General features: G+C 38.2%; 1 protein-coding gene across 1 annotated transcript in view; it reads left to right on the top strand.

The window, feature by feature from the left end:
- Positions 1-15311, top strand: part of cntn3a.1 (contactin 3a, tandem duplicate 1) — a 77416-nt gene that overhangs the window by 15573 nt on the left and 46532 nt on the right. Inside the window, exons 3-4 of the mRNA XM_026153117.2 lie at positions 8395-8527; positions 11547-11722. Coding sequence (XP_026008902.1) covers positions 8395-8527; positions 11547-11722 — 309 coding nt within the window. The remainder of the gene's footprint in view (positions 1-8394; positions 8528-11546; positions 11723-15311) is intronic.

Below are 15311 nucleotides of genomic sequence, written 5' to 3'. Positions count from 1 at the left end.
ACATAATCCCATTAAGCTGAAAGGTTTAACCAGCAATCAAATGTTTGTTTGTTTTTTCTCTTCACAATAACTGAGAAATAACATTGGAAGAATCTGCCTTACGTGTCTTCACCTTTTAAGAAGTCATATATTTTGACTTTTATTGTCACAGCCAAAATGCACAGCCAGTAGCTTGGCAAAGCAGTGGTGTCACTGAGGCTTGCACACGATTTTCTTTAGTTTATATGTTGTGGAAACCTGTAAGAAACCAGTGAAAACAACAGTTATGAGGGATTGTGTTTCAAATTGAGGGACCAGGTTTGAATGAACACATAATTACCTTGGGGCATCTTGGAGTCCTACCTGATATAAGAGTAACCACAGACAAATACTCTCTGATCAGCAGGTTAGTTGATAAAGTTGGCTAATTTGGGCTCACAGATCATTTGGGCATTTCAGCCATGCTAAAATCAGAGTTTTAGCTGTTTATAATCCCTGTTTGACAGCCAAAGCATGATGTGGTATACAAACACCAAACAGGTTTCAGTGCACCAACTTAAAGGCTCACCCAAAAATCAGTTTTATTACTTGTTTTTCATAGTTGAGAATAGTAAACTAATGCCCGACACAGGTTGCTTAAATATAATCAGGATTTTGCAGACTGCATATTGATATGTTTACTTTTCAAAGCATATCATTATAAACATATTTATGATTTTTAGCAAAACTGCGCTCCCCTAATTGTTTAACGGGGGATCCATTTGCTCTGCTTGCTGCATAGCTAAGCTAAGTAGAAGGGAAAAAAAACTTTTATTAAGAAAAAACAAAAGGGAAAATAAGAAACACACACACACACACACACACACACACACACACACACACACACACACACACACACATTAATGTTGCTTACCTCGTTTATATGCATTTGTTTCATTTGAGCATACTTTGTTGGGAGTCTTTGCTGGGATTTTTCCTAAGCTCTTTGTTTCACTGTGCACTTTGACAAGTGTGCAAAGCCCCTTCTCTTGACACAACAAGCAGAGGACGACTGGTAAAATTAAGATAACAATACTGATTGCTCCAAGTGCTGTAAATACTGCTCTTTACTGCATTTAGCAACAAATGACAAGTGCAAAACTGATCTGATACAAAAATTAAACAACAGCCAGTGTGTTTGCAATTGCCATTTTATTTGCCAATAGGATAGTGGCAGTCAACAAAAGCTCACATAATGAAAATGTTTGACTGAAATATGGATTTGTATTCCCAACAAAACTTTTTAGTGTAGATTGGGTTCTTTAAGATTTTTTAAGATAAACCTGAATTTTGTTTTTCGTTACAGCCAGCTATTACTCTAAATTGAAAACATGTTTTAAAATACACATTTTACTGACTCCAAATGGCTTAGTGACGCAAGTGAAAATGAAACTTTTAGCTAGCAGTCTAATACAAAGTAATGGAACATCTTTCACTTTCCTTTGTACCCTCATGTATGAATCTAAGACGTGAGTGGAGTTTCAAATATTGACTCACTCACTGATTCATCAGTACATGGCAAAGCCTTTAGGAATCCTCAAGCAAGATCTCAGAGTGTCTTTGAAGTTTTCTATACAGATATGTAAAGATGTGGACTGTTCCTCCCTGTGAATATTCCTCCCATCAAGAATAATAAATAACAATTTTGAGAATCTATCCATCCATTCATTTTCAAGTCACAGCAGCAAGAGACTTAACAGGGTATTCAAAGAATCCCCCAAACACCTGTTTCTAGCTTTGTTTCGGGAACCCTAAATGTTCTGTGGGTCATACTCTGGGGTCTTCTCCCAGCTGGATGTGCTCAGCAAGCCTCCAATGGAAAGTACCCTATCCTAATCAGCTTCCTATACTACCTGGAAAAAAAGCAGCGTCTTTACTGTAAACTCCCTTTGGAAAGCTGGTACCCGCAACATTATGGAATAAAATCAATTTGAACCCAAAGGTCACGATCTTAGGTCAGGAACATAAAAGCGATCCTTGGCCCAGGAGCCTGTTGAATACTTGAAGTCAGAGCATATCCTTAGTCACCATCATGAAGAGAGAGAAGTTAAAAACCTGACAATCTATCATCCATTGAAAATGTACCTGACTTTGTACCACTTTGGTTACACAAGGAGTGGGGTAGGGCTGTTCGATATAACAATATATATTGGATGACGATATAAAAACATCTATCGTTTCATTTATGCTATCGTCTGTTTCGTGGTGTCGCAAAATAAACTGTTTACAGCAATATTTTTTCATCTTTTTGATGGTCACTGTAGTGGCTATATTAATTTCCTAAAGTTCTCTCTTTCTCTTATTCTCTTACATTTTATATAACCACACTACTTATGCGTTGTCATTAGCAACAACGACGGTAACACCATCGCGTGTCCGCTTGTTTATGTTCCACATAAACCTTTCACAATAAAGCTCAAGATCCTGTTGAGACTTTTTCAAAATAAACTGAATCACATGAAAGAGCAGATTATTTACAGATGAGAAGTAAAAAAAGAGCCGCCAGGTGCTAAAAAATAAACCTTAGACTCAAACGTTAGAACAGGCTTTTCCCCGCAGCACGTCTTTACAACTTATGTCTAAAAATGTATAGTTTCATGCATCGGTTAAAACACTCGACTCCAGCTACATGACGCCCAGCTGGAAACACTTCACGCAAGTCGAGCTGCCCGAGATTCACAGAATTTACAGAAAATGTTAAATTTTTGTGATTTATATCGTTATCAGGGCGATAGAATTGTTATATCGGGATATGAGATTTTGGTCATATCGCACAGCCCTAGAGTGGGGTCATATCAGTGTCAGCAATACCTCATGCCACTCACAAGTTTCCCAGGGTGGATATAGTTGTAGCACTCCTCACAAAACTTCCCACAGTGTAAAAGAGCCCACTGTTCCATGGCTGCTGCTTCTCCTGAGCCCACAGCTTGACAGTCAGTTGAAGCCTCCTTTGCATCACCCTGGAATAAAACTTTAGTGAGGCTAAGCTGTATGACTCCCTGATAACTGGATCACATCAACCCTCCCTCTTTTTACATGCATCTTATAAATACATTACCAGTAATATATATCTGCGATGGAAGAAAAACAGTAGCTTGGAGAACTGCTGTGAGCAGACATTGACTTTACTTTTTGCGTCACAGCATGTCAGCATTCCTGTGCATGAATGTAAACAGCTTATGTTTGTTACCTTGTGTAGCAGCAAAGATGCAATTGTACTTATTTTCTTAAATTATCATCAAATTAGTTTTTATTTGAAAGAATGAATGAAAATGATTGTTTTCCCCAGTCATTTATTTTCAGGGATTTCTTTGTCATAACTGACTCATATAGCGTAGTTTAATTAGAGCGTATGCAATCATAAACAAGACAAATACAATATTTTACACAGATTTCACACTATATTCCTATATAGAAAAGAAATAGTAAAAACGTATATGATTTACTCATGAAAGTGGCCACTTTGTCATTACTTTCATATATTGTTTTAGTAAGTTTCCAAAACATACAAGTTTCATTATATAATTCTTCAAGGGATCTTATACCTGTTTTCACACAAGACAGATACAAACTTTATAAGATTTATATATATCTTTTCCATATGGGTTATCACTGTATATTAGGTTTTTAGTCTGTAGAAAAAAGAAAGAAATCTATACTACATTGACGAAAATTAAAACCAAAAATGGTCAGGCATTCGTGGCTGTGGTTAAAAACATTCTACACATTTATAATAAATATCCCTATTACTATATCTTGACATCTGATGGTTGACAAATGACCTTCTTACTCATGTACAGGAGGAAACTTGATTAAACTAGATGAAAATATCCTTCTCAAAACAATATATACCTGTCTTTATGTAGACATTCAATATACAACAGAGAACAACAAAGAAATAACTTTAATTTGTTACTCCCGTATATGGGCTTGGACCTAATCAATTCTGTTTCCCCAGTGTACACAGCTCTGGAAACACTTGGTGCAATTGGTGATATTGCATTTGAGATGCAGTAGCTTTGATTTGCTAGAAGATGTGGTGACATGGTTGGAACATTCATGTCACATTTCTCTTACAAAGACAGTGTAAGTGAAAATGCAGCACAGCACAGCACACCCCAGCTGATAGTCACAGCAGTATTGGCTGGCACATTTTTTTATTAGCTCTGTTAACTCCTGTTTTTCTTTTTATGTATTTGCAGTATTTCTCTGTAAGTTTGTAGCACTTGAATCACAAGACTGTGTTAATTTTCCCTCTCTTTTCTAGTGAAGTTTCTAATTATTTTATTCTTTATAGTTCAATATTTCGGTTTTTCATGAATTAAAAAAAAGAATACCACATTTTTCAAGCCTTTGAATAAGATTTGATCAAACTCATACTGTGCTTGAAATAACCTGAACCAAACTGAGTAGCATTTGCTGTTCCTAAATGACAGACCTTAAAGATGTACCTTATCGGCCTGGACAGCGGGGAAGATGCCTTAAAAAGCAAGATTGGCTTTTTTTCATTTTTTTTTTTTATTTGATGCATAAAACCCTGAGCTGAAACTAATGGATTTGGGGCCTCACAAACGGCCGATACCTCCCCCACAGCTGACTCCCCATATGCCTATTTATTCATGCTGAGGTAAGCTGGAGGAATTCATTTGCTGTCAGCTAGTATTGAATTTGAGATTAGTTTTTATTTCAGCCTCTGAAACAGCTCTCTCTGCCTTCCACTTTTGCTCCGATGCTGAGTCTTGTGTTGTCTGAGGAGTCTTAGAAAACACGCGCGTATCACCATCTGGCAGCAGGTGACAGATATGAGCAAAGCCGGCTTATTTCATAATGACCTCCAGCTTTATCCTGAGGCATTCCCCAGCCAACTTCCTGTTAGGATTCTGGATCACTGCGCTTCTCTGATAGGGAACTTTTATCTTTTTACTTTCTGTATTTTATGGGTCTTGGTGTTGGACCTGCTATCAGATTTTGACAGCCTGGTTTTAGCATGACTTTGACTTTTTTTTTATGTCTTACAAGGCGTAACAGTCTGTCAACCAGAGTGTCAGTACTGATTTTAAATTGAAAACTTTCTGTTGTCCAGATGTCTTTGCAATATGTATCTGTTCTCTTTTTAGGCCAGCAAGTATACCTCCAAAATAACGCCTTCCTGGGAAGAAAAGAAATTTCTCACTGATTTCTTGGGCCTGTGGATTTCAGACTGGTGTAGCGTGTAGAACCTTAATGTTCGATTACCAGAAAGCAAGCTTGACAGTCATTCTGCATTCCCTACCGCATCTTGCTTTCATTCCCGTTAAGGCAACGAAAGAGTTTCAGAGAGTTTGCATCAGTTTGAACTGAGCCCCCTAGGCACAGCCCCAGGAACTCAATCCCTTCTCATTATTCTTATTCACCCTTTTAATAACAGTTGCCATGGTGCTGGCAACGATCAGGTAAGTTTAGCACCATAACCAAACATACAGTACTGTGCAAAAGTCTGGAGGCACCCTCCAATTCTTTGTATTGTAGTCCCAAAGAGCCAGACCTTCTTTCAATTTTTAAACTGGTGTTAAACAAGTTCTCTGGCCTTTGTGAAGGTCTTTCAGAGTTTTCCTTTGTTGCTTTTTCACTCATTTTCAGTCCAGTCCTTGTACCTGAAATGATTCAGAAGAATAATTTTGTTTGTTTATTAAATCACTTAACACTGACCTCTGAATCAATCAAAGAGAAAAAGGCACCCAACTCAATTTATGAACCAATGCTATGTCCACACATAACAGACAACTGAGCAAAGAATATTTTTTAAATGGTATCTTTAGCAACTTTAATACTAGCAGCCTGTCACAAAAACAGTTGAATGTAAAAAAAATCCAAAGATAACACAGTTTGAGAGACATAAAATATTTTTTTACACGAACAAGGTGATTTTCAAAGAGCTATTGGTCGAAATGTTGTCATATCTCGCCATGGTGTGCAAAGTGTACTTTAAAAAAATGAGGAAATTGGATAAGTGGAGGACAGAAAAAGAAGTGGCATACTTAAAAAAACAACAACCCAAAAACCCCAAACATCTACAGCAGATGAACAGTATTTGGAAATCATGTCCTTAAGAAATAGGACAATAAATTCCGCCCCATCGGTTGATCCATCTACTGTTCACTGAAGCCTTAACAGAAATGGTCTCAGTGGAAAGGTGACAGTTGAGAGGCGATTCTTAAGGAAGCGAAACCAGGAGAAACAGGTGAGATGTTACATGGGAACTAAACTGAAAATCAGTCGCAACAGGTTTGATTAAATTATGAATCAAATTTGAAAAATTTGATTCAAATCGTTGTCAACATGTAGGGAGGTGAGGAGAGAGGTACGACAGTGAGTGCCTGCAGCCATCTGTGACACATGGTGGAGGCTCTGTTATGATATGGGGCTGCATTTCAGCCAGTGTTGTTGAGGATCTTGTCATAATTGATGGGATTAGGAAAAAAGTGTCAACACACTAACAGTGGAGTAAAAGCGGACTTGGATAGAAAAACACAAAGAAGAACACTGGGCTGGCCTCCCCAGAGCCTAGACCTGAACATTATTGAAACAGTATAGGATCATCGTGACTGAGAAGAGAACAAAAAGCATCCAAAGAAGAAGAAATCTGGAAAGATATTCCTGAAGACTGTTTATGCAAGTTACAAGAAAGTTTGCTTAAGAGATTTCATGCTATATTTAAAAATGCAGTTGGCTTTCAAGCTCCAAGGATGTTTGCACATGCTTTAGTAAATTACTTCATCCATTTCCCATTTTCCTTGCAAATTCAAAGAAATGTGAGGTGGCTTAAGACATATGTTGAAGATAAATGTTTATCTTATTGAAATCAGAATCATAATACTTTATTAATCCTTAAGGAAATTATGTGGTTACGATTGTTACAAGACAATACAAACAGTAACAGACTGAAGTAAATTAAATAATAAAATATATTACAAAGTTACAAAATATAAGAAATAGCTGTACTATACACAAATAGCACAATTATAAATATTCAGAATATTACAGATATTAAAAATGTGGGATTTTACTCTTAAATGTAAACTGCTAAACTTTCTTATCCTTTATAGTCACTTTAATAAGCCAAATGATTCATCTCATGTTTGTCTTCCTTTCAAGTTCCCGTGCAATTTTATTTTAATAAAGGCTGCACAATAAGGATCTTCTAGTAATCATTCATCTCTCCTTTCTGCTTTGAGGGACATGCTACATGTAACAAAGATTATAATTAGACAGCCTTTTGTTCTGTGTAACTTTCTTGAAGGGTTATGCTTGCAGAAAGGAACAATGAGGTCCCTTGTCAAACATCTCCACCCTTTCAGAGAGTTATTTTGAATCTTGAGTACTCCCAGGACTCCAGAGACGCGAGGATGATACCTGTCTCTCATACAGATTAGTTGCCCTAATGATGAAATATTCCAACTTCTGTGCCATTACTGAAATGCAAATGCTTTGTGGTAAACACAAATGAATTCCCCTTCCACCTTAAAAAGAAATGTTTATTGTAATGAAGCACTGACTACCACAGGAATCACTCTTATGCTTTTGATGAATAACATGTAATCTCTGTTGTACCTTAGTAATTAACCAGGAAACGAATGTCACACATGCTCCTGTCCTTGTTGTCTATGTTTTTTGTTCTTGTATTAAATTTTTTTTTAATCAAGGTTCTCTATTATCACTCCAGGAATTTAAATACACTGTTGTAATTAATATATATGTATTGGGTGTTTCGTCCATATAAAGCAACACATAAGGAATGAGTATTGTAACAGTTCTCCACCATCAACACAGTGCATTAGTGCACAAATACTTTAAAGTGTAATTCAAGGTGATGTGTAAAAGCACACTCACACCCTCAAATATTTCCTCCCTCTCAACTTTGGAAATCAGAGAGTCTTTTACTTTAAGTTACGAGGGTACAATTTGACATGTCAAATGAGAGAGAAAGATTCAAATTAAGTGTTTGTTATGGCATTTTACTTCAGATCTTTTATTGGCTGACATCCCCTGGGAAGGCTGCAATAGGTTTGAAGGGTTTAAATTAAATTTAAGTGTGGTGGCAGTGTGGTTTGTTTTTGACAAGTCTGTACCTTCAGATGTTTGCATTAAAGTTTTATGAAGGTTACCAGCTGATTATGCAGTACTGCAGGGATCAAGCAAGTTCTACTCACATGATCGAAAGATCCATGCATGAAATGCGTACTGTTTATGCTTCTCCTGCGTAGAATTTTCCTCCCTCGCTCCCTCGCTAGGACTTCAATATCCACTTGCTTGCAGAAAAAAAAAAACCCTGTGCAAAGTGGTTTTCAGTTTAGCAGGACATCAAAGCTGATCTAGTTTTGTTGGTTCTTCACCCAGGAAGCGGAGTCCTGCTGAGGCCCATGTTTACCAAACAACCTGGCAGTGTGGTGTTTCCCATTCGTTCTGGCGAAAGTCGCAGGGAGGTGGTGTTTAGCTGTGAGGCCCAGGGACACCCACCTCCTTTCTACAGGTAACAGCTGCAGACATGGCTTTATGCATGCTTCCCAAGTAATATTCCAGAGACGGAAAAGGTAGCCAGAAATTTTCTTAAAAACTGTACAGTATGGATATTTTTTTTATTTTTATAAACTGTGACCACTGTGATTTGTAGATGCTTGCCTCCTGCAATAACACATTTGTGTCTCTCTCAGTCACAGCCAGTACAGGCTTATTACAGTTTCCTAAGCTTCATCTCCCCTAATTCCAGTAAATTCCAGTAACTGAGTTGGACCGCTTGTATTTTTGTGCTGTTTGTGCCTGTTGGAGCCTTTTTAATAGAATCTAATAGAAAAACCATTTCTATGTTCCACTTTGGGTAAGTGAAATTCTATTAATCTGTTACTTAGCCCTAATTAAGAGGTCCTTGCATCACAGCCATACAGTTTATAAATGCAGCTTGTTAACCAAGCACACGAGTGTTGGCTGCTCTATTTTGTCATTCAAATAGTTCACTTCAAAAGCAACATAACATTAATAATAAGGCTTATATTAATCTATGGTAAAAGGATTTATCGCCTTAATAAAACTGATTTGATGTCATTGCTCATTCTTTGTAAAATATTAATTATTAATTAACTGCCCTTAGTTGCAGGTGTTTTGTATATTTGCTCTGGGGTGGCTGTAGCTCAGGAGGTAGACTGAAGGTAGAAGCTACAATCTGCAGAAGGTTTGTGGTTGTAGTCTGCATGCCAAATATCCTTGAGATACTGATTCCAACTTGCTCTCCAATGCATCCACTGGTGTGTGAATGTGTGTGAATGTTAGACAAAAAAACACTTGAGCATAGAAAAAGTGCTTGTATGATTGAGTGAATAAGGCATGTTGTGTAAAGCGCTTTGGGAGCTTCAGGAGAATAGGAAAGCACTATATAAGAATCAGTCCATTTACCATTGACAGCTTGACATTGATCTATACAGTTCAGTGAAAGAGCTTCCTGTCGTTGCTATCCCTGACCAGTGAAAAGATCAAGAGAGTCAAGCACCACCTCTCTGATGTCATTGTTGAGACTGGGTGATAGAGCGACACATTAATGGAGTTTCTTTCACACAATAGGAATAATATGACAGAAACTGTCTTTCTGCTGTAGGCTTTCTTTACAGTCCCACTGGTAAAGATGCACAGACACTGCCACGGGGCATCTGATCTGAGGTTATCACTATGATAAACATGATGCAAATCGCTTGACGGATTGAGGTGCAGTAAACAGTTGCTGCAGGTTGTCTTTGTTCAGTACACATACCCTGTGTAGCTGAGGAGTCCCAGTGCTAAAAAAAAAATTAATGCACAGTTCTAAAATGTTGACAAATTAAAATAAATGAGAAGCAATGATTTACTTTAAAGTGCATCAAGCGCATAAGCTATTAATTTATAATCTATCAAATGGGGCTACATAGCTGTTTTCTGGCAGGGTAATTAAATACAAATCGCAAAAACCAAGCATTTAATGTGTAATAGCTCAAAATGATCCCTCATACATAAGCATATGCGGGCGTTAATGTAGCTTGAAGATCCTTGGTGTTATGCCTAATGGATACAAATTGAAATGAATGTACAAGATGTTATCACTTGGATCGGCTGGAATACTTAATAAGCAATTGGTCATTTTAGTTTTTAAACGAAAACTCGTTTACGAGTTCAGATCTGCAAATTGTTCTGCCCTTCTTAGTTTAAGTTCTGAGGGCACGCCTGGATTCACATAAAATCAAATTTTGTTTTAATTAGTTCTTTAATTATAGCAGGTGCCACCAACTGTGGCAGTTGGTACACCACATCAGTAACTGATTTCCAGATTGATGACAGCTGCTGTGATATCTCTTTTGATGATGGGGCTGATATTTAGACAGACATATCGGGGGCATTGTTACGGCCTGTTATTGTCGTGTGCCAGCTAGCGGTGGTTTTGATTTAGCGTGAGGTTTAAGATGCCACATGTTGAAAGTTTGTTTCAAGGTATCAAGGACAAATTAACTTGTCTATAACTACCAAGCTATCACGATGTCACGTGGCCCCTAAATTTGTGTCATCTGGACTTCTGTTCTAGCTGCAAAACAAATCGTTTAATCAGTCCAGCCAACATATCTGCTGGTGAACGCCGCACTGCTGCATATGGCCCCGTTCCCTCGCTCCTTCAGTGGTGTCCCTCTCTCCGTTTGCCTTAATCCTTAACACTGTCCGTAGCAAGAAAGTCTAAAATAGAAACCTCAAACTTCCTTCTTTCTGCGAGCTGTGATCATCTAATCAAATCTGCAATTCTGCATTATTAGAATTTTTTAATACCTATTTTTTCTCAGTTATTCTCCTGACTCTAAGTGCCCTGTGTACACTAGCATTGGCTGACTATAAGGCAAAAACCATCATCATCAACTCTTAAACTGACCACATTTATCTAAATGTAAAAGTAGCTATGAAACAGAGTGGAACAATTTTATCCTTTGGGTCTGTTTTTTTTTTTTGCAAAACATCGATTGTAGAACATTTAGGGGATACTCTTAATGGAAACTTAACCTTGAAGTCTTTGCAATCATTGAGGAGGTAATGGTCATGTGATGCATCATGAACTCGACAGGTTTCTTAGTACATAAACCTTAATTATGCAAATCAACTTAAGTCGCCCAAAGATTTTAAATATTGAAAGTCGATCATGTTCCTTGTGGAATAAATGGAATAGAAAAAAAATGATCATGAAGCATTTGAACTGAAAGACATAGAAATAAACAGCTGTTTGAAATAACTGTTGATGATTGCTTCTCATTTAAGTATATTTATTCAGGTTTCCTGCAGCAAACATCAGTCACTGTCATTTCTTTTAATATTTATTTAATCCAGTATGAATTAAATGGATGCATATGGCTTTGTTTCTGAATCCCTAACAGTCTGTGACTTTATCATAATCTTATCACCAGACACTCTTCTTCAGTGCATGACATTATTATGCAGATCAAATTATTTTACAAAGGGTTTTGTGATGCGTCGTGTGCTTGCATTCACAGGTGGAAGCTAAACGACTCTTTCATCACGCCCAGACCGGGGTCTCGTTACTCTCTCATGGGAGGAAACTTACACATCGCACATCTTAATAAACAGGAGGACGTCGGCATCTACCAGTGCATGGCATCGAACTCTTTCGGCACCATCGTGAGCAGAGAGGCCAGCCTTCATGTTGCATGTAAGTATATTCGCAGTTTTTTTTCGTGTCCGGATTTGCCAGTCGTTTCACTCAGTGGAGGTTGGATCTGAAGACTACAATTTGGATTCTGCCCAAACATTGCAGCTGAATCTGGCAATCAGGATTTGCTGTGAGTAATGTAGGTGCTATTTTCACAGTTAATAAGAGAACGTAGATTGAAAAAGGTAATTTAGCCGGTCCTGCTTGTTGATCCTATAACACCCTTGTGAGTATGGCATATATACTGTGAGTAGAAGTGCACTCCTTGGTAGAGTACTTTTATAAGAAAGCTGCAGGATACCAGGTGCAACTTTGGCATGGTTACGTCCAACAAAGCCTTTAATTCAGCATTTGTCAACAGTTTATATTCTTTAGTCTTTTATTGTTTCTCTTCTGTTGTGTTAAGGTCACTCAGATTTGACTTCACTTCATTTGAGTTTAGTTCAGTCTATTCTGCCTTAGAAAAGTAAAAGCTTCATTGAACATCAGACCCTGCGGTTCACTGAAAAGTATAATGCCCCAGTAGAGTTCTCTGGAAATTGTTTGTTGGCAGACCTGAGCTTTTTTAACAAAAACAGCCAGCAACAAGAGACAGCAGGCTCATAATGTTGAAATTATTAATTGAAAACCCAAATGAATGGGCCATTTTTTTTATGTCCTTTCATGATTGAATCCTTTGACCCTGATTAAAGCTCCAGTGCTAGTGTTTACTCTGCTAGGTGTTTCTAAACTTCTCACACTGCTGTGATGAAGACTGCAGTCGCGTTGTGGGCTTTGACAGATCCCTTATAGCTGATTCTTTACGGCTTTTATCCATCACATTTTATAAGACCACAGTCTAAGGCATCTCTCGTGGCAAGGTGAACTTGAGTCCTCCACTCTTGATGGGCAGCCCATATCAAATGACAACCCTGATATCTGGGAACAGATGGTGCGGCTAGATTGGATTCTGATGTCTGTTTCTCTGCCACAGTAGACACAGTGATGATCCTTGGCGGGAGAGCACCAGAGATATTCATCTTGCAACTATTTGGCAATTCTTTGTCGCAAAGCAGCATTAAATCTTCAGCATATAGAGCAAATCTGTGTGCTGAGTTGCCAGTGGGCTGTTGATCATATTCACATTTCCTATCAATTTTTGGGGACAGGCTTGAACTGTATGTCATTGTTATTGGTCTCATCCATCGCCCGGGCCTGACCTGAGACCTGCTGCTTTTGTCAACGGATGAGGACAAGCATCAGTGGTGATGTGTCGTACATCTTATTTATTGCTCTTGGTTTAACTTAATTAAGTGTGCTGTGTGATTGAGTGGGTTTCAGGTCAAGGGAATCATTCACAGAGGAGCAGTCTGTTATGAAAGTCAGCATCATGTCATTTGTAACAGACTGTGACTCAGAATTGCTGAAAATGCTTTCTCAGAAATCAAGGGGATTGCACTCCTTCTTCTAATAACTTCAGCAGACAAAGACCAGGTAATGGCGTGAACAGAGTGAATATAAAGATAAACGTTGCACACAGAGCTTTAAGGCACTGCCGCTGAAACAAATCCAGAACAGTGACGGCAGAGTTCTCCTAATTGAATATTTTGCTCTCTTTAACAATGCAATCAGTCTTTGTTGTTGGTGAACAAGATTAAAGTCTTAGATTTGCACCATCTAATGGTTCTAATATCATCAAATTTGTATTTCATGGAAGTTTATTGCATATATAATAATTGAGCTGGCCTACATTTTTAATCCTTTGAAAGATGGATGATGTAACAGTTTCTGTTACCATCTGGTAGGGGCTTAAATCTCTAAAAGTAGAAAAGGGTCCTGATCCTGTTGACAATACACAGTTCACGTTTAAAAGGTTCTGCTTGCCTGCTGGGAGTGCTGGAAGGAATAATTTAGTTGGTGATCGAGCCAGATTAAGTTTCTTAATCCCCAAGGGATGTTTTTTTTTTATGTAAGTGAAAGGATTTCCACTGATGCAAGATGCAACGTTATATAACAGATTGCAAGGCCTGCAAACGAAGCAAAGTGTATTGAATGTGTGTCCTGAAGACGGAACATGGTGCTGCCTAGATTCTTTGCTGCTTATAGAGCCACAAGGGTAACACAGTGTTTAATGAAGGGTGAAATAGCTGTATTTTTGACCGCAATCTAGGATGTATTTCCCTTGTATCTCGGTGCCTGTGATTTCTGAGCAGATTCACGTCTGTAATTGCATACGACATGATTATTTTAATGCCTCCTTCATGGAGATAACCCTGACCGGAGTTGTCTTTAGGTTGTCCATCAGGGCAATATCTTTTGAGTCTTTCAGGGAATTTCTTCAAGTTTTATCATAAAGTTTAATTTGTACTCAAGTATGAAGTTCCTAGATTTTGTGGCCAAAGCTCAAGGTCTCTGTGACCCCACTTTATCCTATTCTTAGAAGCACTTGCAGCGAATTTCATCACATCTGTGACAGATGTTTCCTTAAACTCAAGCATGAATTGATTAGAATGGGGTTCTCGGAGATCAAGGTGTCTGTCAAGTTATTTAAGTATGTGCAGCTTCCTCGCTTGAAATAGACTGATGCGTTTACCCAAAGGTCACCTTCCCCTGTGCTTATACAAACCAGCAATCTCACACATACAATCACTAAGCCTAAATAATGGAGCCACATGTAAATGGCAGCCCACCTGTGGCATAAAGGCAATGCTACGTAAGCTAGCGGCGCAGTGATTTTGAGCAGTCTTCTCAAACAGTCTTAGTTAACAATGACTTTCCTTACAGCCTGTCTTCCTGGGCTTTGCACCATTTCTGCACCATTCTGTGCAGCAGTAACAGCTTATCTTAGCAGTGTAAATCTTAGCAATTTATTGATGCTGTATAGCTCTCCTTTTTTATGGTCTGGGCACAAAGCAGACCTTCGCTTCCACCTGGCTTGCTTTCCTGTCTGACCTTAAAAAAAAGCCGCCAAGAATGAATTTTCTAATTACTTTTTCACACAGACGTGTAATTGAATATGTCGATGGAGTGAATAGCCTTAATAGTTCAATGTCACTGTGACATCATACTGTTCTGCAAAACTGTGACCATAATTTCATATTTATGAGGCAACTAGTTACACTAATCACTACATGTTTTCTCTGCCAATATAACTGGAAACCCATGGAACAGTTTCATACTTTCTCACAGTCCTTTCTTTGTGCTGCCACTTTTCAAAAAAAAGTGAGGACTTGACATTTTACACAGTCTCACAGCTTCTCTGAGCTTCTAAGATTTCCGTGTCTTTCTTTTGTTTGCTCCTCTTATTTCCATCAGCTCTGTGGCTTCTTCACTGCTTTTGACAAGGGTGAAAATTAAGACTTTCTTTTTTTTTTTCTTTTTGCAGAAGAAAGGCCATGTGCACTTAACAGTTGTACTTGTCAAGAGACACCAGCGGTGAGAAATAGGCTCCTTTGATGTTTATCACTGCTTAAATGTCATGCATCACACGCTGTTAGGGTTTTACTCAATGATTCTTCTCTGAGAACAGAGATTGGAGGGGAGGCAAGAAAAGACGCAGACAAAATGAGAGAAGATGACGGTTTCACAGCAGTGGTCATCGCAGTTAGTT

This window comes from Astatotilapia calliptera, chromosome 20, assembly GCF_964374335.1.
Source record: "Astatotilapia calliptera chromosome 20, fAstCal68.1, whole genome shotgun sequence".
NCBI classification, from domain to species: domain Eukaryota; kingdom Metazoa; phylum Chordata; class Actinopteri; order Cichliformes; family Cichlidae; genus Astatotilapia; species Astatotilapia calliptera.
Note: the sequence above shows the minus strand (reverse complement) of the source record. Positions and strands in the feature narration are given on the sequence as shown.